General features: G+C 35.0%; 2 protein-coding genes across 2 annotated transcripts; one reads left to right on the top strand and one right to left on the bottom strand.

Moving 5' to 3' along the window:
• Nucleotides 1-11,944: 11,944 nt before the first annotated feature.
• On the top strand, nucleotides 11,945-17,229 carry LOC107046745 (protein bric-a-brac 2). Its single transcript, XM_015269445.2, has 5 exons — nucleotides 11,945-12,036; nucleotides 12,211-12,294; nucleotides 12,373-12,486; nucleotides 13,587-13,967; nucleotides 15,093-17,229. Exons 2-5 carry the CDS (start codon nucleotides 12,244-12,246, stop codon nucleotides 15,762-15,764), a joined length of 1,218 nt encoding a protein of 405 aa, XP_015124931.1. The 5' UTR covers nucleotides 11,945-12,036; nucleotides 12,211-12,243; the 3' UTR covers nucleotides 15,765-17,229.
• Nucleotides 17,230-18,086: 857 nt separating this feature from the next.
• On the bottom strand, nucleotides 18,087-24,415 carry LOC107046746 (beta-1,4-mannosyltransferase egh; the record flags this gene model as incomplete). The annotated part of the gene is given in 2 exon segments (XM_015269446.1): nucleotides 18,087-20,235; nucleotides 23,610-24,415. Coding segments are annotated over 2 exon segments (1,371 nt in total). The 3' UTR covers nucleotides 18,087-19,662.
• Nucleotides 24,416-27,375: the final 2,960 nt, after the last annotated feature.

The raw sequence follows: 27,375 nt of genomic DNA, 5'->3' as shown, positions 1-27,375 counted from the left end.
TACGGAGATCTATACTGATTGATTGGATTCTTCGTGTAATAGTACGTCTTGATAGCGGCAAATTCATGGAAAATTTTGTCATTCTCTCCTCTAGTACTGTATTTTGAAACATAGTTTTCATCACATTTGTGAAAAGGTCTTTAAATTGTTCTCCCTCACCCAATGATTTCTTTTCCTTCACAATTTGGTATGCAACTTGAAGAGAAATTAGAATTGCAGTCTCTAAATTGTCATTGCATAGGACATTCGATCCGATTGTTGACAAGAGTTTTTCTTTTTTTGAACGGATTTTATTCGCCCGTGCTTCTGAGTGTAACGGAAAACTCACTTCAAAATTTCCATGGTGGCCTTTGTAGTGTCTCTCAATATTGAACGCCCTCATGCACTTGAATTCTAGTCCGCACAATAAACAAAGAACTTGTTCACCGATTTTTCCACATGCGTATAAATTTTCCCACTCAATTTTATAATTACTCGACTTAGCCTTCTTCGTTGGAGGTTCCATCTTAGAAAAGTGAATGATATTTAAACTAATATGAAGACAGAAATCGGATTTGAATATTGGATTTGATTCAATATACGATGAAACAAGCACTGACTTTACGTGAACTACAAGCAACTCGATTTAAAATGAACGGATGAATATGCAGTGGATTATCTGAACTAACACTGGGTTGAACACAGTTGTGTACTTGTCACACCAAAAGGACAGACTAAATTTTGGCAACTCGAACATGAGTTTATATACCAACGACTTTGCCCTTCCGCCTGCAATAACCTCCAATCAGTGAGGACCGACGCGCGGCCAATAAAACCCACCGTACAGAGCAGGCCGGATACAAACTATTCTCATCGGAGTAACTTCTACATCCCACACCAATTAACCGAAGTAGGACTATGACAAGGATGGACAATGTTCAGGTAGCTCGGAGCAATGTCATAAACTTGCATTAGGAACCCTATAAAGTTTATGGCCCTACCAATTATTGGGGTCCTAGTACGATCATAGTGGAGGTAGCAGTGGGGGCCACAGAGTCAGTGTAGTGGACAGCGTTCCATGAAGAGCGCCCAAAGTGGTGAATGTAGAAAATAAAACCCCACCAAAAACCCCATAAAAATGATTTTGCTTTTTTTATGCAATTAATTGGTCATGAAATGTCTTTTCATACCCACTTTACACAAGAATATTTCATAGAAATATCTCACATTTTTCAAAAAAGTTTCGTTGAATTTCTATTTAAATAGTTGAAAATTCACTTTTCAATTTTATTAAAAACAATCCATTTTTGTGTAGAGTTTCTATTGGAAAATTTAACTAGGTCGTAGGTTTCCTAATTAATATTTGTCGGTAGGAAAAAGTCAGTGTATGTTTATTTTTCTGTATAATCTCACAGAACATATCAGTTTTTTCTTATTTTTCATCTATAGTAGAAACCGGAATGTGTACTATCACCATTTATTCAAATTTCCTAAGTTGGCTTCCTTTTTTATTTCTATGCATTTTTCAAAAACTTCGATTTCCCAGTAGGAATCAAACAAAACTTTTTCTTGGCCCAGTTTTTTTACAAAAACATTTGTTTTTTGTGTTTTTAGGCAGATTTCATTATTTTTTTCAAAATAAGCAAGGACTGTTTTTACATCCAGTGAAATTTGTTCTCTTCAATTTAACTGATTCATTTTTCATAAGATAGAACATTTTTTGAATCAACAATTGAAGGGAAATAAACAGTTCTACTCCAGATTTATTCTCTCCACCGAATTTCAAATTTTAATCATCTATTAACAATTTTCTGACTTGATTTGGTTCCTCATTCAATTTTTACTCTCATGATTCCTATATGGATTGTATTTCGTGGAGAGATGAACTGATTTCCTTATAGGAATAGTCGAACAAAATGTTCACAAAGAATTCTTTTTGAAAACATCTGTTTTTGTTTTTTTTTTGTTTTTAAAAATATTAGGAAAACATTGGGTGGAATAAACTCTTCTGACTTCTTATTTCAATATTTATAACCAAGGAACAAATTTATCGATTGAGCTCAGTCTAAGCTTATTACAAAGGGGCTGACTGTACTTTAATTTTTAAAAAAATCTATTTCATCAGCACTTCAATAACACATCAACATTTTGGAAAGGGTTAAAAGGGTCCATTTAATCCCACCGTCTCCTACTAATTTTTCCTAAATAATCACAAAATTGTTCGCATTTCACTGTCACTTAATTTAGTGNAAAATATTAGGGAAACATTGGGTGGAATGGACTCTTCTGACTTCTTATTTCAATATTTATAACCAAGGAACAAATTTATCGATTGAGCTCAGTCTAAGCTTATTACAAAGGGGCTGACTGTACTTTAATTTTTAAAAAAATCTATTTCATCAGCACTTCAATAACACATCAACATTTTGGAAAGGGTTAAAAGGGTCCATTTAATCCCACCGTCTCCTACTAATTTTTCCTAAATAATCACAAAATTGTTCGCATTTCACTGTCACTTAATTTAGTGAATTTTTTTCCACGGAATGAAAACAGAAAAATTTTCTGTTACACTTGGAGAAAAATAAATATTTTCTTTTCGAATTTAACTATTCACGGACATTTAATACTTGATCACACAATATTTTCGACACATCTCCCTTTTGTCACATTCCAAACATAAACCGATAACCTCACAAACAGTGCATAAACTACCTTTATGTCCGAGGTCCGCATATGAATATAGATATGGCGGGATGAAATTCGAATTTTCGACGAGAGAAAACAAAATAGAACACCGAGTCGATTTTCCGTTTCATTCTAATAAGTGATTTAACGTGAAGAAGAACATTTTCTGTGGTTCTCCATAACAACATCACAACCCACATTCAAATGCACTGGTGGCAAGACTTCAACGTTGGATATGAAGCTCAGTTGGACCGGCGTTACCAACGTTACAACTTGATTCTCACACTTTATAATGTGAATATCAACTCGTTGCTATGCGCCTATCTGTTTTTCTGTTAATCGAAAAAATACCATAGTTACACAGTTGAAAAGCTCATAGGCGATTTATATAATGTAACTAACGACACTTTCCCGATTTGTCGTCCCGTTTTCATTATACCGAATGTAAATCATTTAGAGGTAGTGGAGGGGGAAGTTCTGTCATGTATAGATACGTGGTGCTCTCGGCCTGATGTTTTTCTCCGTCGGTCAAAACTTTTCTTGGCCGATACGCTACCGCGTATCTCGATATGTTAGTGCAGCAACTTTTTACTAAAGTTGACTTTTTCGAGGTCAACTCTTTTCTACCCCTCCATCTTCATGTTTTATCATATTATAAATATGTATTGTCCACCATGAACGCATCCACTTCATCGCTTCAGAAAATGTGTTTCCTGAAATCGTCGGATATTGGTCATCTAGGGAGTCGTTAAAACCGTCCTCCACTTCGATCAATTGGTCAAATTTTAATGATCGATCTTCTGATGGAATTAACCTTTATCTGAGAATATTTTAATATTCTGCCATTGCGCTCCTTATTCATGAAGTCTTCCTATCCCTCCGTCATCATCTTTCATCGCGGTTTGATGCATATTTTTAAATATTGCGTCCTTTACACATCCACTTCACCGCTTCGGAGAATAGTAATGTCAAAAATCACAAAAAAAGATTGAGTAACTGTATAAATATTAACGTATCATATTAATTAGTCGTAATTGTGACAACGGAGTTTACCCACACCCTTCCCTGTACATTGGGAGTTGGGGAGACATTTATGACCAACTTCCACTCCGATTCCTTGCGTAGTCAATATTGAAGGTGAATACACATTGCAGTCGATTTATTTAATTATATTTAAATACTCGATAATTAACGGGAATATAACTTTTCGATCGAGGGTGAGGAGACTGAGGTTCGCCAGAGGTTTCAGTAGTGGCATTGACCGTTCTCCAGTTAAGATGATATACACTTCTTATGATATTGGAGTCGGGTGTATGGCCGAGTGGGTAAGGTGTTCGCCTACAAAGCCAAAGGTCCTGGGTTCGAAACTCGCCACCGGCGAATTATTTCTGGATTATTTGATTTAGTCAAATAATATAAGGACACCATCAAATATAGGTTGTAACAATGAGAGAAACCCAATGTGTTAAGCATGTTCGAATCATGTAAAAATACAGGACCCACAGTTCCACGTGTTTCGAGAACTTAACTGACTACAGCTCTGTGACGTTGGCACCCCACCTTGTTGAATTGAAACGAAAATTTGATATTTGGTAGATTTTGATCACCATATGATAGTAGTAGCATTTTTTTTGTTTGTAGTTGAAAAATAAGCGCCCCATAAATTTTCAAAAGACCCTTAGGAACTATTTCATAGTTACAGCTAAAAGGACATCGGATTCTTATCTGCAATCGTTTGTAGTTGATTGTAGTTTTAAAATTTTTCGAATCCGACTTCAAATAGACGCCTCATTCATTTTTGAAAGACACTTGTGGAACTATTTTGCAGTTGCAGCTCAATTGGCATCGGATTTTCATCTGCAATCGTTTGTAGTTGATTGTAGTTTTAAAATTTTTCGAATCCGACTTCAAATAGACGCCTCATTCATTTTTGAAAGACACTTGTGGAACTATTTTGCAGTTGCAGCTCAATTGGCATCGGATTTCGATCTGCAATCGTTTGTAGTTATTTGTAGTGCTTGCAGATTATCAGTCCAATGAAAAAAATTGACGGTATGGTTTTTATGAAATGGTTCCGAAAAATTATTTTTCATAAAGAACCTGAAAAAGATCAGATATGTAGGAGGATTTGGTTGTAGTTGTTTTGAATGGTGGAACAAATTAGGAAGAATGAAAGATTCTTATCTGTAATCGTTTGTAGTAGATCTTATTCCCGAAATTTTTTCAATCCGAATTCAAATAATCATGTCATTTATTTTCGAGAGATACTTAGGAACTATCCTGCAGTTCCAACTGAATTGACATCAGATCCTTTTCTGCATCGCTTGTTGATTGTAGTTTTGAAATTTTTTCAATCCGAATTCAAATAAGTGTTCTATTCATTTTCATAGTCTAAGTGGGGACTGAGTGAGAGCTATAGCCAAACTGACGACGGATTCCTGCCTACAATCGTTTGTAGTTGTTTGTAGTACTCATAGATTTCCAATCCAATGGAAAAGAAGGACGTGAGGAAGATCAGATACATAGGAGGATTCGTTTTTAGTTGTTTGTAGTAGGAAGAAAATTTGAAAATTAAATAGATTCTCATATACAATCATTTGCAGTTAATTGTAGTTTCAAAATTTCGTCAATTTGAATTCAAGTGAGCCTTCAATCCATTTTCGAAAAACAGTTAGGAACTATTTTATAGCCGGAGCTTAAGTGATATGGGATTTACATCTGCAATCGTTTGTAGACGATTGCAGTTTTGAAATTTTTTCAATCCGAATTCAAATAAATGTTCTATCGTTTTTTGGAGCCTAAGTGGGGACTGAGTGATAGATATAGCTAAAATGACGACGAATTCCTGTCTACAATCGTTTGTAGTTGTTTGTAGTACTCATAGATTTCCAATCCAGTGGAAAAGAAGGACATGAGGAAGATCAGATACATAGGAGGATTCGTTTTTAGTTGTTTGTAGTTTTATGAAAAATTGGAAATGAAAAAGATTCTTATATGCAATCATTTGCAGTTAATTGTAGTTTCGAAATTTCGTCAATCCGAATTTAAGTAAGCCTTCAATCCATTTTCAGAAAACAGTTGGGAACTATTTTATAGTTGCACCTTAATTGACATGGGATTCCCATCTGCAATCGTTTGTAGTTAATTGTAGTTTTGAATTTTTTTCCATCCGAATTCAAATAAATGTTCTATCGATTTTTTGAGCCCAAGTGGGGACTGAGTGATAGATATAGCTAAAATGACGACGGATTCCTGTCTACAATCGTTTGTAGTTGTTTGTAGTACTCATAGATTTCCAATCCAATGGAAAAGAAGGACGTGAGGAAGATCAGATACATAGGAGGATTCATTTTTAGTTGTTTGTAGTAGTAAGAAAAATTGGAAATGAAATAGATTCTCATATGCAATCATTTGCAGTTAATTGTAGTTTCGAAATTTCATCAATTCGAATTCAAGTAAGCCTTCAATCCATTTTCGAAAAACAGTTAAGAACTATTTTATAGCCGGAGCTTAAGTGATATGGGATTTACATCTGCAATCGTTTGTAGTTGATTGTAGTTTTGAAATTTTTTCAATCCGAATTCAAATAAATATTCTATCGGTTTTTGGAGCACAAGTGGGGACTGAGTGATAGGTATAGCCACAATGACGACGGATTCCTGACTACAATTGTTTTTAGTTGTTTGTAGTATTAGCAAATTTTGAGTACCGATGGAATGGTTTCTACGAAATGGCATCGAGGAATTATTTTTCAATAAGGACCTTAAAGAGATCAGATACCTAGAAGAATTAGTTTGTAGTTGTTTATAGTGGCGATTAAAATTAGGAAGGAAGGAAAATTTCAAACTGTAATCGTTCGTAGTTGAATGTAGTTATGGAATTCTTTCAATTTAAATTCAAATATACGTTTAATCGAATCTTGAATAACACTCAAGAACTATTTCACAGTTAAATTTCACATTGGGGTAATGATTGCATATGAGAATTCATTTCATTTTCAATTTTTCTTACTACTACAAATAACTAAAAACGAATCCTCCTATGTATCTGATCTTCCTGACGTCCTTCTTTTCCATTAGATTGGAAATCTATGAGTACTACAAACAACTACAAACGATTGTAGGCAGGAATCCGTCGTCAGCTTGGCTATAGCTATCACTCAGTCCCCACTTGGACTATAAAAATGAATAGAACACTTATTTGAATTCGGATTAAGAAAATTTCAAAACTACAATCAACAAGCGATTGCAGAAAAGGATCCGATGTCAATTCAGCTGGAACTGCAGGATAGTTCCTAAGTATCTCTCGAAAATGAATGACATGATTATTTGAATTCGGATTGAAAAAATTTCAGGATTAAGATCAACTACAAACGATTACAGATAAGAATCTTTCATTCTTCCTAATTTGTTCCACCATTCAAAACAACTACAACCAAATCCTCCTACATATCTGATCTTTTTTAGGTTCTTTATGAAAAATAATTTTTCGGAACCATTTCATAAAAACCTTACCGTCAATTTTTTTCATTGGACTGACAATCTGCAAGCACTACAAACAACTATAAACAATTGCAGATCAAAATCCGATGCCATTTGAGCTGCAACTGCAAAATAGTTCCTGTCTTTCAAAAATGAATGAGGCGTCTATTTGAAGTCGGATTCGAAAAATTTCAAAACTACAATCAACTACAAACGATTGCAGATGAAAATCCGATGCCAATTGAGCTGCAACTGCAAAATAGTGCCTAACTGTCTTTCGAAAATGAATGAGGCGTTTATTTGAAGTCGGATAGGAAAAATTTCAAAACTACAATCAACTACAAACGATTGCAGATAAGATAATCCGATGTCCTTTTAGCTGTAACTATGAAATAGTTCCTAACTGTCTTTTGAAAATGTATGGGGCGCTTATTTTTCAACTACAAACAAACAAAATGCTACTACTATCATGTGGCGATCAAAATCTACTAAATATCAAATTTTTGTTTCAATTCATCAAGGTGGGGTGCCAACTTCACAGAGCTACTGACTACAGTTGATTCTCACCTTCGAAATACTGTCGATAACATCGTAACCTATATAGGCTACAGAGGAAATAGTCGTGAGTTCGAACGACAATAAAAGAGTCGCGAACCCGTCGCTAATGACCTAGTTGTCGATGCGACGTTAAGCCCCAACAAACAAACAAACAATTTGTTCTTGTGATCAACAAACTTCAAATGAGGTACGAACCATCACTCAATTAGTGAAGTCGTAAAATAATATAAATGAATTGAAGTTAAATAGTATATTCTGCATCGAAGTCTTGATTTTCCGCCCTTGATGCACAATATACTATTTTCACACACCTGCACAGAAAGTTTGTACTTTACTCCCTGATGAGCGGGAGGAAAGTGAGCATTTCGCCCCCAAGGATGGAAAGTCATAACTATCCTTCTTCGGGAACAACTTTCCACTCTTGAGCGGAAAGCATTGACTTTCCTCCGGCTCATCAGAAAGCCAAATACAAACTTTTCTATATTCTAAATAAAAATTTCTACACTGCACGGAGAAAAATTACCAAACAAGTCAAGTAATCGTGGGGCAAACTCTATTATCAGTACTTCCACAAACTCGCAGTCATGATTGAGAGTGGAATGAAATTCCAGCAAAATTGTCTGGATTAATCCATAATGATGATAAACCATATAAGTTTAAAATAAATAAAAATTCTGGAGGTGTAAAACTATACCAATAATTGGTGATAGTACCCACATTATCACTGAAAGAAACATTGTCATAATATCACAAAATTCATTTCTTGCACCAAATATCTCGTCTCTTGAGGATAAATTTCTTGGGATGAAAATCCCGGATAATGTGTCAGACAATGTCAGATTTCGGTGAAGTGTTCATGACTTGAATATGAACATTTCATGATAAAGTCAGAATTTCTTGCCACAAGAAATAGGTTTTTTCGTGTCAGAAGACAAGAAAATGACTAAAAATATTAAAAGCTTCGATTCCGTGAATCATGAATCAAAGACTTTCATATTGAAAGAGTAGAGAGTTTATGCAGAGACCTCCAGATATTTCAAAAAATCTGCGAGTAGCTATATCTTTGATACAGCCGTAATTTGACGTGGATACGTATGTGGTCTTCCCTTTCCTTCACGGAACATCGTAGTTTTTCATTGTATATACTTATCTACGTGTATTAGAAGAATTCGGGATTTCGCACCGTCTTGTCATGATAAGACATTTTTTTATAATCACGATACGATTGAATTGTTATGTACAACCAAAATCCCTAAGCAAACTTTGAACATATTTCATTCACAACATCATCACATACAAACACTCTTGTGAATTTTAACACGGATCCACAAATTTTATCTGTTTCGTGCAATAATAACCAACTGTCCAGATTTTGCCGACCTGCGTTAGAGAACCCTTAAAATTGTAATTTATTTCTAAAAAAAACTGGAGAATTTTCTATAAAAATCTGGAATTTACTAGAAAAATCTAGAATTTTCTAGAGAATTCCGGAATGTTCTAGAATTCCGATAGATGGCACCACTATCGATAAGGGACCATAAGGACTATAATGAAAAGACGTATCCACGGCAAGAAAAAATATAACCGTCGCCTACGCTCAATCGCTTTGAGCTTTGCTTATGTCAAACTATTCTTGTCTTATAAGGAATATCTTTTTTCGAAAAAAGACATCACCTTTTCATTCAGTAACTTCCTCCTTAGCCTGAAGAACACCGATTTCTTGTCTGAAAATTACCATAAATTGATGAAATATGGATGCGATGTTTTTCGCTCAAGAGATGATTTTTATGATATGTCGATTTTTGAACTCTTAGTGTACTTTTGGGTAATGGATAAAAGCATTATTACAGCTGAAAAAACATGCAGCTGACGTTCTATCTCGCATCGTCGAGTCTGCAAGTATACGAAAAATGCTCACAGAAAACTTGAAGGAAGAATCACCAGACAATTTCAAGTAGACATTCAATCTTCCAGTGAAATTTTTGAGAATTTCCTAGGTCTAAGATCATGCGTATGTGCTTACCTTTACAGTTTGTGTTTTTTTTTGTTTACGGGCAGATTGCTAAGAGTTTAAAAAATTGAAGGCTATTGGAGTGAGATTTTTCATACATTGAAGATCGATTATATATGTCTAAAAATGAATAATTAGCCCAAAAAAAAAAATTGTTTATTGTTCGTTTGCCCCGCAGACACTTCAAATGGTAAAGAACTAGAGGTTTTTTTTTTCAAAATTTTTGAAAAAATGTGGACAACAATAATTATGAATTCGTTTTTTGAAATTCAACTCCTACACCGCTAATTTCGCTTTTTTTAAATAAAAAATTGCATTATTCATATGCAAATATATTTTAAACATTATAAGGATTATAAGGACATTATATGGATATTTTTTTGCTTATTTTACATGAATGGCGCAAATCGCCCGTTTCTTTTAAAACTTATAGTAGTCTCCCCTTAAATATCGTCGGAATATCAACATATCCACGGTATATACATGAAAAATGACCGTGATATTTCTATTTGAAAATGAGAATTAGGCTAATCCGAAACGAATTGAAAAAAAAAGAAAGTTTCATCTAAATAAACGCACAATGACCGAGAGGGGCGACTCGCCTCCGAAATCACGGCGCCACTCTGGCAAGACATCATTCCGAAATCACGTGAAATCGCGTGGGGTTTCCTCCCCTCCGCTCCGCGTCCGTGAATCTCTGCCTACGGCCGTCATGACAAAAAGTATTGTTCGTCATACGGTAAAAAAAAAATTTTTCTGACAAATATGATTGCAGCCCTTGCCTTCGGCTCGTGCTGCAAACCTCATATTCGCCAGAAAAGTTTTTTTCGTGTCACGGGACCTGCAAAACGCCAATTTCGTGGCGCGCAGCGCGACACGAAAATTAATATACACGCCTCGCCATGGAAAACATATCACCCTCCCCCACGTGCTTGCCATCCTCACCTTCGGCTCGGAAGGCAATCTTACACGTGGGGGACGGTGATCTGTTTTCCAAGGCTCGGGCATGTAATGTACTATTTCGACCTAATGACGAAATATACTATTTTGTCATGACGGCCGTAAACGCTCCGCTCCGCGCCCGTGAATCTCTGCCTCACAGCCGGAATGACAAAAAAATAATTGCCGTACCCACTGCTATACTGGTTTTTCTGAGAATTCCATATTTACTCACTCCCAAACGAACGTCGTATGTGCTTATTATCGTAATTCTAATTTATTGACTGAGGGAATTCATAAAAAAATAATTAGCACCAATTATTCATAATGAATGGCATATTTTGTTAGTTCTATAATCGAGGATTAACAGATGAAATTTATATGAAAAAAAGTTCATAATAAATATTTATGTGCGAAGAAAAAAACTAAAAGATCGTTCCATCGTTTAATCCTTCCTTGTTTGACCCCGTCTTTCCCCGTTTTAGTCCTAATTTGAACCTTTAGTTACAAAAAGTATTGATTCATTGGCTCAAATAACCGGGAAATACGATCCAGATGGTATAGCGGTTTGACAGATCGTGGGGTACGGTAAACGTGCATTTTCGGAGGGGTTTGGTGTAGATTTAGTAATAGTGGACAACATCACTGAAATAAGAAATTAAGGCCCGGGTGGATTATCTCTCGAACGTTATCTCGATTGGTTTTCTAGCTCCATAATATAAAAAATATTAGAACTTTCATTGGATTTTACATCACGCAGGAATCCCTAAAAATTATGATTGCACAATCAAAAAAAGTAGAAAAAAACTGAACATTTTCAAAAAGCGTTTTTAATAAGGATTAAAAAATAAGTCCGATAGAGAGGAAATAGTGAATGGATAATTTATCATAGGAACTAACGATCTGAGAGTCATTGACTACTATGACAAATGATGACCTAACTAAGCCATTAGATAGATCAAATTATTAATTTGCAATTTCCTCTCTATTGGGTTTATTTTCCAAAATTATTCAAAAACGCTCTTTGAAAATCAGCGTTTTTTCAACGGTTTTATGATTGTACAATGTACAATCATAATTTTTGAAGACTCCAGGGCTATGTAAAACTGAATAGCAATTGGAGATCATTTCAGATTATCAAAATAAAAAAAACAATCAAGAGCACATTCGAAAGATAATCCACCCGAGCCTTAAACAAATAATGAATTCGAAAATAGTCGCCATGCACTTCAAAGGTTCGCGGGCGCCGCAGGTGGCGCATCGAGTATCAATTGTTAGCAAATGAAAAAAAGAATTGCGAATCGCTTATTTCATTATTGAACAACGAATTTATTGACTGACAGCACACCGCACTTAAATCGAAGAATTTTGTAAATTACAAAGGTAAGTTGTCATGAAATTAATCATTAGTATCTCCCCTTACCTGAGATTAATAACTATACCAATAAATCCGGCACAATTTACTCCATTGTTTGACATGTCAATGTTCACCAGACAATGTATTTGTGTTTTGATTCTTAACTCACCTGCTTAATACCATTATTCTTAATTAAACAGGTCTAGAAATTTTTCCAACTAAAATCTATCGACATGGGACAGTTCAATCTTCGTTGGAATAATCACATTACCAACATTCTTCAGGTTAACTTTTTTTCTTCCAATAATATGATAATCAGAAATTTAATTTCTTCAGTCAACATTTTTTTGTGAATTGTTCAGGTGTTTGGGGAGCATCTATCGTCAGAATCTCTTGTTGACGTAACGTTATCCTGTGAAGGACGATTTATCAAGGCTCATAAGATTATTTTGTCAGCATGCAGTCCATATTTTCAGGTATTTCCATCTTTCTCTCAAACTTTTTTCTTTATTCCTCAAATTTTCAACAGTTTTAGTTTCCGAATGGAAGCATTGTGATCGTTCAAATTTAAGTTTTGGATTTTTTGTGTCATATCAACCCATTATGATACGAAAAGTCCGAAAATTCAATTTTTAGACCGTGTTCGTACGTATGTACGTGCGTACGTATGTAAACAAATTTTTCTTCGATTGTTCACTAATTAATCGATAGGATTGAATTTTTTTTTCCTCGAATGTAGGTATTGTTGAGCCCTATCTATTGCCATTAATTAAAATTTAATTCATTTATTAATTTTTAAAAAATTTTAAATTTAAAAAAAAAATAGTTTTTTTCGCGATAACTAAAAAATAAGTTCTGAATTGATTGAATGATGGCTTAAAAAATTTGTTTGGATGTCCTTTTGACCGAGTTCGAAGATGAAGGCGATAGCAATAAACGTTAATTTATTTGAAAATTTGCAAACATTCTGTATTTTTTGAAAATCAGAATTCCCGCAATATTTTTGGATATCATGCTTGAAATGAATGCAATCCTAGCTTAAAATGTTTGTTTTAATGCCATTAAGTCGAAGTTAAAAGATGATTACGATAGCTATATTGGTTGATTTGATTTTTATGATGATTGTTGAAAATTTCGAATTTTTCATGAATTTCCCGGAAAGTGAGCTTTTTGATGCATTCTTCAAATGTGGTGTTTCAAATTCATTCAATTATGTATAAATAACATTTTTTTATTAACATTTTATCGAAGGGCTGAGGGAAGAGATACAACTGTAAAAAAGACAATTGGTTGTATAGAAGAAAGGGATAATAAGAATAACGATGACGATAACATTCAACTCAGTTGACAATCTGACAAAATTAGTTAAAAAGAAATCTTATTCAATTTAGAAAAATGAAATAGACAATGAATTACACATGAAAGAAGGAAATGATGTGCAAAGTAACCATTCGGAAGCATATTGCTAATTTATTAGCAAAAATAACTATACTATATACAACACAAGAGCAATTTCCCACTTGTTTATTTATCATAAGAAAAATCATTTTCATTTCAATTTTTATTTTTGCTGCAGGAATTATTTGAGTATCACACGTCAAAACATCCAGTCATCATTTTGAATGGAGTAAAATACGAGGACCTACAGTCTATGATTAAATTCATGTACAATGGAGAAATCAGAGTTGAGGAGAGTGAATTGACTGATCTTCTGAGCATTGCTGAGATCCTGCAGGTCAAGGGCTTATGTAATGTGAGGGATAAGAAGGATAGGGGAAATGAGAAAGCAGCGGAGCTGAAAGAAGAAGAGAAACGCGAGTGTGATTTTGCTGTTTCGAAAAACGATTCGGCAGAGCCCAGTGCAGTTAATGCAGAGTGTAAATTGGAGGATAATGATCGTTATGAAGAGAGAGAGAAGAATCGACCGAAGAAACGTCGAAAAATGTCTCATAGGGTGGTTAGTACAGAATTTTACAATGAAATGGAGAAATTAGCGAAAGTAATTTTTTGATAAATTTCTGCTTGGATTATTATTCCTTCAATATTGAACGCATTTATCCGTACACATCAAATTAACAAAAAACATGCAATATTGTAGAAATGGATTATTTTTCTTTATCCGAAATCGATTTACAAAATAATTATTGTCATTTTTTCTTATTCAACTCTTTATCGAAATTCAGAGAAACTTCTTCAAAATTATTGATCAGAATGTTTCTCATCTTGAAGAAGGATTGAATGTGAAATGATATTCTAAAATGTATATAACAAAAATTTATCTGATCTAAAGTTTATTAAGTAATCACTTAAATCTACGAAATGAATTCAACAAAATTTTTTCCACAGATTTCTTTCTCCACTCTCTATTCACTCTGGAATAAATGAAAAAAATCATAAATTCAATACAATTTGAAAACTTTTCTTCGCAAAAATATCAATAATTTGCCTTAATTAACCGATTTTTGTGATATTTACAAAACACGGTGAATGAAATTTTCGAACTCGCCTTTTTGTCGTTTATTACAGGCTCTAATCCATCTGAAAATAATTCTACTCTTGTTCTAATTATTTCAGAAACACTCTAATGCCATGAATTCTGTATCAAATGAAGAGAATAATTTTTGTTGAGTGATAAAACACTGTAGGTTTTGATTAATTTACCTTGTCACAAATCAATTTGGAAGAACATGATTCTTGTCATTCTTTCTTATTCAACTCAAATTATTGATCAGAATGTTTCTCTTCTTGAAGGAGGATTAAATGAGAAATTGAACTGTGCATTCCTATTAATTCATTCTTCTACCTCTTCATGAATAAATCATTTTTGAAAATATTTGTTGCAAAAATTGATCTGATCTAAAGTTCAATAATTCATTATTGAAATCTCCAAATTAATTCAAAAACATTCCTTTCACTGATGCAATGAAGTAAAGTTTAAAAAATATATTATTTCAATCACAATAAAAAAAATTTTTTAATCTGAAAAATTTGTCTAAATCTCCCCATCACTGCGATATTTACAAAACAACAAGAGTGAAATTTTTAGACTCATCTTTTTTCACTTATGTTCTAATCATTTCAGAATGAACTGGCAAACGAGACAACATTTACTAGTCACCAGACGATCTGCCTAGGCCCAGAAGAAACTCCCAACTCCCCAGAACCTATTCAACCAGAGCCCATCCCAACAGCGACAATCAAAGTTCCGAGACCACCCAACGAGGAAACAAAAAAATCAAAAATCAAGACTAAAGTGAAATCCAGAGAACGACAGAGTGTAATTTACGGTGAGAATGGCCCGGAGAAGATTCGGAGACCTCCAAATGCATTCATGATCTTCGCCAACGAGTGGAGACGAAGATTGGCAACCGAAAATCCCAGAGAAAGCAACACTGAAATTTCCGTGAGACTCGGGGCCATGTGGAAGGGTTTGACCAATGAAACCAAAGACTCTTATTATGCACTTGCCAAGAAGGTTGACGAGGAGCACAAGAGGAAGTATCCTGGATATTTTTACAGTCCCAAGGAGGCGAGAATGAGAAAAAACTTGAAGAATGATCTGATGCTGACTAGATGTCTTCCACCCACTGGCAAGGGAATCTTCGATTCTGATGCTCTTCAATTCAGTCAGGTTTATATGAATGGAACCGATGTATATCCTCGATCAGATGGGAAAAATAATTTCAATGAGAGGAAAAGTTACTTGAAGGACATTCAAGAGGCTCATTGTGACGAGCGCATTTTCTTTACTTAATTGAGCTCATTTCATAACTGAATGTGATTACGTGCAAATATTTCGTACTGTTTTACATTTTTGATCTCATAGTGTCAATTAGTTTGTAAGGAATTTATATATTTTTCATACTTGTTACATTTTCAATTTATTGTGAGTTATGAGTTTTCTTTCTTTGTGATTATAGTGTTAATGATAGTGAAAATCCTGCAGCGAGGTGGTAAACTAGGATGAGTGTAAAAATGTAACTTTTTCAGGAGAGTACAAATATTTAACTATGTTTGAGCGAACATTCGATTCAAGCAAAGGAAAATTAAAAAAAAAATTACACTTATCCGAGTTTACCGCTTCACTACAGAATTATATTGTAGAGTGAATCGTCCATTGTTGGAACAAATCATATTCAATGATTTGAATATGAAAAAGGCTCTTACAATCTCAATCGAGTATTTTTTCATTTTTTATCGATCAAAAAGGTCACATTCCACCAGATCAATAATTTTCTATGGAACAAATACATCAAACGATTTTATCAGTAGATGATTAACTGAGGTCAGTTAAAAATTGAAGATTATTTTGAGTATATCTTGGCAAAGAATAGGTTCATAAAAAAATTACGGAAGACTTTGTCACGGGAAATTTTATGAACCATAAAAAAACCGTTAACCATTTTATTCAAATCCACTGACCTCAGAGATATTTGTGCAATTAAGTGTATGGATTGCTGGGGATAATCTCCTGATCTTTCTAAATTAGCTATAATCTTTATTTTGTAACAACTAGACGTGAAATGTGTGGTTCTTGAAATCTTTCTGTTCTTTTATGATATGGTGTATTTAATTGGTTGATGATTTAATCTCGTTTTTCAATAAAAAAAATTTGATTATTAAAAAAAGTGATGAAACGTGTAATCGATGGGAGCAAATATCGAGAAATTGACGAATTAAGTAAAACAAATATTGTCGAAAGTCACATCTCGTGGTTTTTAAAATTTATTGTAAGGGATAAAAAGTCACTCGTATTATGAGGAACAATTTTTTATTCATCAACATTGTTCAATGATCTTTAATGACAATTCAATGACGACTCTTGCCTCGAGAATTAACATTGCGTCAATAAAAATTTATCAGTAACATTCTTAAAAAGTAAAGAAGGAATTGCCGCAGGCATTAAAATTATCGCAAAAGCCTATAAAATTAGGCCTCGAACTGGCAATGAAAAATTTAATAAAGTTACGTTATCCAGGTCAGTCTTATCAGCTCTTGCCGATGGATGTTGATATAGTTATGAAACCGTGGGCTATTTGTCATATTTTGAAATTGCTACGGCAGCTAATGGCTGCCCCTGATAGCGTAATTTATATGTATAGGCAATAAAAAACATTTTAGAGTATAAAATCAGAGATTCGTCAGTGTGATTATTGATTAAAAAGTATTATGAAAGATTACGAGAAATCTTTCAATTTGTTCCACAAAATTGAGAAGAAAAAGATAATCGAAGAAATTATGCATTTTTCAATTATGCATATGCGAATGATTTTTTTTCTTCAATTTGTGCGACAAATTTACACTAATATTCTTGACAGATCTCATAATTTGTGATATTCCATTAATTAAGCATAAACAAATTTCTCAATTAAATGTATAATTATTGCTATCAACAAGTATCTTTGATATTGAAACGAGATTACATTTTTCATAATTTTGGAGTAAACATATGTACACTAAGGCTTTGGTAGAACATTTTCTATATTCGCATTCCTAGAACAGAACTTAATTTTTTAAGTACTTCGTAATTAAGCAGATCTAATCGATAATTCTAGCTGTGTAAATGACTTTTTCTCTAAAAATTTTCTCAGAAGACGTAAACCAGTATCAAATTGGTAAAAAGAGATGAGTCGAAAAAATTGTACAGATAATTTCTAAAATCATTGAAACTTGTGAGTCTAGAGAAAAATGGCAAGAAACAGCTGTCAAGAAAATCTTATGCACCACAAAAAGATCTTTCTACATTTTTCCATAGAATTATTAATTCTTGAGATGACTGAATAATTAACAGTGATTTTCGCATTTGGAATGCAGTTGCAAATACATCGTTGTCAATCATTGAATTATCTCTGAATATTGGTGTAGAAAATTCTCTTAACTTTAAAATAGTATATTTCGTCATTAGGCCGACAAAAAATTTTCTGACGAATATGATTGCAGCCCTTGCCTTCGACTCGTGCTGCAAACTTTTCTGGCGGATATGAGGTTTGCAGCACGAGTCGAAGGCGAGGGCTGCAATCATATTCGTCAGAAAAGTTTTTTGTCGACCTTATGACAAACAATATTTTTTGTCATGACCGCCGTAGGCAGAGATTCACGGACGCGGAGCCTTATGACCGGAATGACAAAAAAATCTTTTCATGTTTTTCTCTAATCCCTTTCGTTTCTCTGATATTTAGAAACTCATCTGCAGAGAATTTCTCGTTTAATCTCAATTTATCCTCCCTACTTCTGAAATAGTCGAAAAAAAATTTTATATTCTTAATAAAAATAATTGAAAGTCTTATTATGGACCATAAGTGAAGTTTTGAGATGAAACAATTACGAAATATTATGACATGAGACAGTCACAAATTCAAGACATTATAATCAAATGAAAGACTGAGAATTTTTTTGAGTGTTCGGTTATAGATTACATTCGTGTGACTAGACACCTTATCAATGTCAAAAGAAAGGTGCACATTTTTGTGACTAAAAAAAATTCAGATCTTGTGCTTTGTCGATATTACGGAGAGATCGTAGCAAAATCATGCAGCGGAGTAAAGAAAAATACAAGATAAATCCAAGAATTAACAGACATTTTACAAATATTTTTCAAACAAGCGAGAAATATGAAGACATTATTTTTGTAGATCCTAAAATTCTCCACAAAAGGTGTTCTAGTGAGTTTTTTACATCTCTTGCTAACAGAGATATCTAAGAATGTATTGAACGTATCTTTCATTTTTCCCTTAATTCATTCGCTACAAAAAAATCGATCATGTGTTCTAAAATCACCTCCATGATATGTCTCAAGTTTCAACCATTAATTCAGTTCATCCATTCATAAAAATTCACTGAAATTTACACCATCTCCAATCTACAGTTTTCTGAATGAAGAAAATAATTCTAAATCATGTATATTCTTCGCATGCATCTCCTTATGTATATTCTTCGCATACATCTCCTCTCCATTAAAAAAATGTAATTACGATCTCTCCTCAACAAATGACATACATATCGAAGTTGTCTTAAGAGCTTAAGAAAAACACAAAGTGCATTTATGTACGTACTGCAACGATTCCTGGGAAATATTCCACTCTAAAAAAAAAATACTGTACTCTATGATTATTTTGATTCCTCATTTGAGATTGTCGATAACCCTTAAAAAATTTGTACAGAATGTTCCACAAAGTTTAGCGGTGAAGTAGTCAAACTACATAAGTCAATTCAAATGTTTTCGTTACATCCAAAAGAGACAGAGCAATTGTTATAAAAACTTTCTCTTTTACTCTTCCTTTACTCTATAGAATGTATCCCATCTTCTTTAGATTCAAAGATATTCTTCGAAAACTCAACTTGAAGCGAAATTCCTCAATATTTTATTTTTGAAAAAAATATCTTTGCACTTGAAAACGAATTTCCATTGAGCCTTTTCTTGCAGTAACTAAAAGCTGCACGAAATTCCCACAAAAATCAACAGATCAAGAAATCTTTGTAAAAAATTTTTAAATGAGACTGACTTATCTCATTCCACAACTTCACCTTTTCACTCAACACTTTCATCATTCCTATTCAACTCTGAATAAAAACAGGTACGAGGGGTGCAATGGAATCATATCGTTCCTATAACTAGTGATATAATAAACTCTCCCATTGGGAGTTGAAAACACTTAAACGGTCACAGGTGATTTGAACTCTTTGCTTACGACATAGAATTTGTGTTTTTTACCGAATACTCCCCAGATGACAGCGATATTTTCAATGATTAAATTGAAGGGAATTGTTGCAAGTGCACCACCAATGCAAAGAATGTAACGTGAAATACCAAAACGGTATAGTGAGAATGATTTTATGACACCGAATATGTACATGTATATACTCACTGCACCGATGAATGCACATAGAACATCGATAAACTGGGGACACGATATGGGACAGAGTCCTGCGAGGATGATGTTGGATGTTGAGAGGGGCATTGTCACCCAGGAGTAACAGGAGATAGCGAGGAGTAACTTCTTCTTCAGGGGAATAACTTTGGAGTGGACGACCAGGAGGATTCCCTGGAGCCAGCGTTTCCGTTGTTGAACAAAATCCCAAAGGGTAAAGGGACTCTTCTCCCACATCTCTCCTTCTATGAAGTTGAAAGTGTAGCCCATGGTGAAGGCCTTCATCGCGAAGAAGCAATCCTCGGCGACTGAACCGTCGAGACCGTTGTCGAAGGACACTTGACGCTCTGCTGCCATCTGCAAGTTTTGAATGTTCATTTATCAATTTATCAACCCCTGACGTGCACACACTTTTGAACTCAAAATTATTACTATCAACAACTCTTAGGCTCTCTCATTCTCGGTAGAAAAAAGGTCTTTGACTAACTAATTTTGCTGTTTCCGCTAATTTCAAAATATGTCGAGACATCTCATTGTAAAAAGAAATCGATTCAACTCATTATAGTACGTTACTAATACTGTAGATAAAAATTGATTTGAAGTGAATCATGACCTGATATGGAAAAAAGCTATTTCAAGCGCAAAACACGATGTTCCCGTCGCAAATTATGCGTAAGAAAATCGTAAAATATGTTCATTAACACCGTAATTTACGATTTGTTCAACGTAAATTACGCTTTGATAAACGGAATTTACGTTCTTATTTTGATCGTAAAACACGTATTTTTTAATTTTCATTACGGATTTTCATGACGGGAAAAAACCACCAAACATCATATTGACGTTAAGCGTCAATTACGTTTAGGTTTTTCTGTGTGCAAGTTTCCCAGAAAACCCAGAGATTTCTGGAATTTTTGAAAACAAAAAATCGCAATCCTTTTTTTTCAAGAAACTATCATTTTCTGGAAGATCCTGGAAGTTTTCAGAAATTTCTAGAAATGTCAAGGATGTTCTGGAATTTTCTATGGTGCCTCCTGTTATATCCAACTTAGCCCAATAATTTATAGCCTCAGTCTACACGGATCTGTTGAATTTCTTCACGAAACGCGGTCACGAAAAGACAACAAATTTATTATAAATAATGAAAATAAATATTTTAAATTCCGCCTTCTTTGAATCCCCCTTCTTACAACTCAATTTCCTGAAACCAAATAAAAATAAGCAGGGGTTCGAGCCCATCCGACCCAAGGCATGTGACCGTTAGTTTTTGCGTTATTAGTCATTTTCTTTTTTTTCATTTCTACCAACTTCATTGGTAGCTTCCGAATGGACCCGTAGCAATTTTCTGTCCTTGTGACAGGCATACAATCGTAACCACATGCTACAGGGTGTCTACAGGAAGATATTCAACCTTTTGATGAACTAGATTTATACAAAAGGGCAAATATCCCCGAAATTGCTCGGCCGATTGCGCCTATCCAAAATACGAATCTTCAATGGTATCCGGTCTAAATGTTACGGTAAAAAACATAACGCCATAANTTTTTTTTTTTTTTTTTTACGGCCTCGGAGTCCCTTTTTCGGGTCCCATTCAGTACTCTATCCAACCCTATGCATGCGGCTGTGGATTCTACACTGCACCGCATTCGCACTTCTATAGAACATAGAAGTAGCATGGGGAAACCACAGAAAACCCATGCTGGTACAGGCGGTTCCTCTATTAGCAACCTCCCGCTCGCCGGAGCCTTCCGTTGAAAAATTCAGTTCCACGGGGAATCGAACTCACAACCTTTCGCACACTAGACTTGCGTCTAATCCACTCGGCCACCGACGTCGATCTTATTTTCCGTTATTTATAGCATTTCTTTATCTCCTTAGTTTGGTCATTTTACATTACGAGCAATTCCCCGCAGATAATCATAATAAGTATTGCAATTGTCATCCCAGATTTGGACTAGGGTGAGCAATCGTTGATCATAATCAACATACTTCCTGCGTAACATGTTTGTCTGCTCCACAAATTCGTAATAAAAAACCTTTGTGTAATAGTAGTTTTGCGCCTTTTTGGCTGAGGATGAAATGAAGAGGCATGGTAATTATTTCAAGGCACCCGTCTCGAGCATTCCGGTATAACTAACTTTTGTTGAAGAATCTTCGGTGTTGGGTGTGAATGTTTGAGAGAATTTTATTTTGTTTTGGAGGATTAATATAATCGTGCTAACTCATACATCTGTTGAGTAATCGATGGTAACTGACCGCGGGTCATATTTTTTAGTGCTGAGCTATTATTGTATCGATTTGATTTTCGGGGAATTCCTAATCGAGCGGATAAAGGTTTGCCCTTGATTCCATACCTTTATGTACGGTAATATTACGGTTCAATAATTTTTTGTCTCGTAATAATCTTCTGTGTAATATTTTATCCCGTAATATTTTTGCGTAATATTTTTTACCGTAATATAATGGTTCCGTAATATTTAGACCTGCAACCGATTGCGCCCATCCGCAATACCAACCAAGAAGCATACAAAATTGCAACTAGCTATCTCCATTTTTGCTTCCGAATGGAAGCTTTGCATTCGTTCGAGTTTCACTTTTGCTAATTTTGCTTGGAAACGATCCAGAATGGTCTGAAACGGAAAAATACGAAGTTTGGAGACCATGTCTGTGGGTGATAATGTCCACTCGGTGGTCACTTTTTCTTAAAATTAACGATTAAATGGGAAAATTTATTCCAAAAAATCTGAAATTTTGTCAGTTTATTGGAATCATTTGGGACTAACTTCATGCCAAAATTCAGCTGGATCCGTCAATTAGTTTTTGAGAAATAGCCATTTGTTTCTTTACGCTTTTTCCGAAATACCTCGAAAACTACCCAACCGATTTAATTTTTTTTCTTTTCAAAATATTCGTCTTGATTCCTTCTATCGCAATCAATCAAAATATGTATACCCGTTCATAGAAAGTTTTCGAGATATTTCGATTTTTCTCTTTTTGACCTAAAATCGTTTCTCGCACTCTAGTATCCGCAAAAATGGAGATACAACTTGAAATTCGGCATGAAGTTGTCTCTAGTAGTAACAATGGTTTGTATTGAAAATAGGCTCAATCGGATAATTACTTTCTGAGATATTCAACTTTATATGTAAATCTAATTTTTTAAATATCTCAATAACGAGTCAACCGATCCTAATTTCAATTAGTCAAGAATATTCGTCTTGTTTTGTAATGTCTGTCCTTTTTTTACATTTATGGCACGCCGTGCAATAAGAAAAAACGGAAAAACGGCAATATCTTCAAATTTTGTCTGGACGGGTATATATATTTTGATAAATCTAGATAGAGGCCATCGAGACGAGTATTTTGAAAAAAAAAATTGAAATCGGTGGAGTAGATTTTGAAATATTGAGGAAAAACGAAATTTAAAGAAGTCGTTATATCTCAGGAACTACTGGACCGATCGGGCTGAAACTACGCACCAAAGTGAAGCTTAATCATAGCTACTATGAACCAGAATTTCAGACTTTTATTGACAAATTTCACCGCATTTATGTTGAATTTTCTAAAAATTGATCACCAAAAACCCAAGTTGTTACACACATACATACAAACATGACCCTAAAAACATCATTTCTTCACGTTTCATAACATTCTAGGCCATTTGCCATCAAAATTAGAAAATCGAAAAATCGCGCAAATACAAGGCTTCCATTCGGAAGCAAAAAACATACCTGAGTGACAACAAATGATCCCTTCATACTAAACAGTGGTTTATGGAACATGGTGAACTGCAATCTGAGTTTCCCCATGTCATCGGCAACCCTGAAGCTATCAGCAAGTGTCGTGATCCAGTTCACCACATCTTCATTGGCGTAGGTGATGAGACCCTGTCCAAACTGGTGTTTCCCATCGAGTACAAAGTTGAGAATCCCCCGGACTGAATTCTCAGTCAATAACGTCTCCTCATCCAAATGAACAATCCAGTCGTGATCGGCGAGTTCATTCACACTGTTTTCCAGGCAGTACTGCAGGGCGCGAGCCTTGAACAGTGCCCCACTGCTCGTCCTGTAATTCGAGGGGACAACAACCTCCCTTATTCTCCTATGAGGAGATAAACCAATAGGTTTATCACTCACAACTTCGATCTGGAAGTTCTCGAGTCCTGCCTCTGTGCATTTGTTCAGATTCCTCCGAACGTTTGTCTTCACTAATTGAGGGTAGTCTCCACGTGTAACCACGCGGATACAGATAAAGGGGGCGAGGAGGGGCGAGCCCTTGAGGACAACTTTATCAGGGAATGCGTTGTAAATGGTGAAACCGAGGAAGTTGAAGAGGACTTGGGGGAACGACAGGAATGTCAGGGCTCGGAGTAAGTAGAGGAGAGTTGCACCGAGGATGCCGTAGTCTGTCCACGGATTCAGCTCTGGTCTGTTTTCATTGAATAGTGCTCCAGATGCATACTCGAAGAGGATTATTACGGTTGCCAGGAGACAACAGTGACCGAAGTGTCTCACTATGCTACTTGGCATTATGCTTCCTGAAAAAAAGGAAAATTGCATTAGTTTGGATGATTCGATTTACTTGGGGGGGGAGTTGATAAAATTGGGCTCATCATGAATAATCGAAGATCATGTTATTCACTTGGAGGAATTCCAATAGGAAACTTCAATTCATTACTAATTAATTTTGAGGCTCACGAGGTATTCGAGAGATTACTTTTTTCCATCCAAATTTTGGCCAACAAAATTGCATCAGGAGACAGAATCGATCAGCCAGTTTCGACGAGAGGTTCACTCCAGTGAAACATCTTTTGTTTTTTATATCGCAACTATCAGAGAAAATTATCGGTTATAATAGCCCGAGAGCCTCACAATGGTCAGGTATTTCCCAATAATTTCGTTGCATATAAACGAATATGTTAAACTTCACAGGTTAAAAAAATTTTCCTGCGATACTTGACGCATTCGTTTGTACATGGAAACATGCGAAGCGTGCGTGGAAATCGAAAATTTTTATTGCAAAAATAGATTTAGTCTTTCCAAAAAAAATTTATCCTCTGTGCAAGCAAGAAATATACTTTCTAACAGTACTTCTTCGTTATTCGATGCTCCCGTGCGTATTTTGCTCCCGGCAAATGGTCGTTTTATATGAAATGAGGAATAGTTGTTTGTTGTTTCGGATATTCAATAATCACAGACAACAATATAATTCTTAACCGCCGCGCCGTACGTGGAACAAAAATGAAGATAAAAACAAATATAATATCCGAAAATTTTTGAAAACCCAGGAATTCTCTTTTCAATCTTATTTGCTGTCCCTCAGTACATTTTCTTTGCGCCACAATTGATATAGTATTTTTCCTGGCTGCTGTGATGAAGTTTTTTACTCCTGCGGCGTTGGCATCCGAGCCGAAGGCGAGGACTGGCCAATCACACAAGTAAAAAAAACCCATCGCAGCAGCCTGGGACAAGATTCGTTTGAAGTGATTTCCAAGTTTTCGAGTTTGGGAAGTATGCAATACCAATTCCCAGACGAGAAATCGTGAGAAGCAATACAGAAAAAACATTTAAAAAAGTGAGTTTTTCTTAGAGCCGCGCACTCATTGCGCGACCACAATCGTCAGTGGAATTTTCTTGCCGAGGTTGCCAATTCTGGCCTGCCGGCACATCCCCCTCCACTTTTATTTGGTTGCGGAGGATTAGGTACCAACCGATTTTCGTTGATTTTTTGTGGTAATACAAAGAAAATTACAATAACTTCCCTGCCCGGGAAGTTAAAAATTAAAAAAAAAATAGATACAAAGTTTTTTCTAGGCTGTCAGTGTTGATGGCTGTTGAATAGAATAATTCACATAAAAGAACCAAAAATGAACAAACAGTGTACATAAAAAAATTGATGAATATCAGCTTACTTTGAAGTTTCAGTTGTTGGTGATGATTTATTATAAAGTCAAGTTCGGTGGAAATTCAAAATAAAATATGAAATGTATATTGGTTATGTGAAAACAGTTCGAACAAAAATGAAAAAAAATATATCCGCGAATTTTAACTCACAAAACATTATAAAAAAGTTAAACGTAAACGAGTGTTATGACGTACGAGGACCCGATCGAAAACTGCCGGCCGGCAGCACGGTTGGGCATCTGTCGATAACCACAGTTTTTTACATGACATTGTAAAAACCCCGTAATTTATGTAATAAACCGTGAACCTTCGCGAAGATTATACCGCCCAAGGGTGATAAGAATCACGAGGTTCATAACTCGCCAGGATCATTCATCTTGAGGGTCACACCTCGTAAGGCTCATACCGTGTAAGGAATGAATTTTACAAGGATCAATCTCATTATTTATTGATCTCTATTGAATTCGTCGTGTCATCATCTTTTGTCTTGACATTGTTTCATTCAGCATTCTTAAATGACAAAACTAATTCAATTATCTTTGGTAGCTTTTTTGAACTCTTCAGAACAAAATAGTTTTTTTCAGGTCCAACTGGGCTTTTCCGAAGCTCCAAATAATAAAGTGTAAAATCCAATAAAGCTCAATACATAATGAGATTGACTTTCTCACAATGGAGATGACTTGTGACTTTGGTCTTTTGTAAAGTTTGACCCTCGTGAAATTTACTCTTTGTGAGGTATGAGGCTTATGTTTTTGAGTGTCTTAAAATACCGAAAATCGTATCACGTGATCTAATACTACATTATGTCACCAGACGATGAAAGTATTTTCTGACAAATGGAGCTTTATAATCCGAGCCTAAGGCGAGGATTTTAATCACATGAGTCAGGAAATTATTTTATCTCCGTGTGACGTACAATATTTTATGTCTCTGGGCCCGGAAACAGCGATTTAACCATAGTGATGTCAAGATCGTGGGTTCGAGACCGGGTCGGGGTGATTATTTTAAATTAGCAAATTTATGGATTTTCACGTCAACATAAAATGATATTTTATGACCGAAGTACTGAAATCCGCGTTCTAGCCGAACAAAGTAAAGTTAAAATTCGCCGTTCATCTGTCCTTGGGACAGAATATACTATTTTTCTAGAACCATTCTAGTAATCGAAAATTGCAAGTTTTTCGAAGTAATGTAAAAAATATGAAAAACCCGTCGAGGTAATTTACGTCAATTATAATAATTATAATAATGCGAGTAATTCTGTAACTTAGGGACAAGAGATTTCTTGAAGAACTTTCCTCTATAAAAGTTTTTTTTATAAATTCGATGAAAAACTCTTATTTATTGCTCAGCAATATCCGTGGTACAGTCGATACTCCCTAAGATTTTCGCCCTACGCTTCACCTTACTCCCTAGGCTTCAGAGGTACGAAATCTACGAATTTAAGTGATCGGGAAGCCCCTCTTTAACTTGACTATATTATGGCCGTTTAACAACAGTAAGAGTTCCACGGCCGTTATCGTGGAGGTGAAGACGTTTCTCTTGGGAAGCCTCTACTCATACGTCGCCGGTTTGACGGACGAAAAAGAGGAAC

The sequence above is a fragment of the Diachasma alloeum genome, unplaced genomic scaffold, assembly GCF_001412515.2.
Source record: "Diachasma alloeum isolate Michigan unplaced genomic scaffold, Dall2.0 Dall_scaffold_01861, whole genome shotgun sequence".
Taxonomy (NCBI): domain Eukaryota; kingdom Metazoa; phylum Arthropoda; class Insecta; order Hymenoptera; family Braconidae; genus Diachasma; species Diachasma alloeum.
This window is presented reverse-complemented; position numbering and strand designations above follow the sequence as displayed.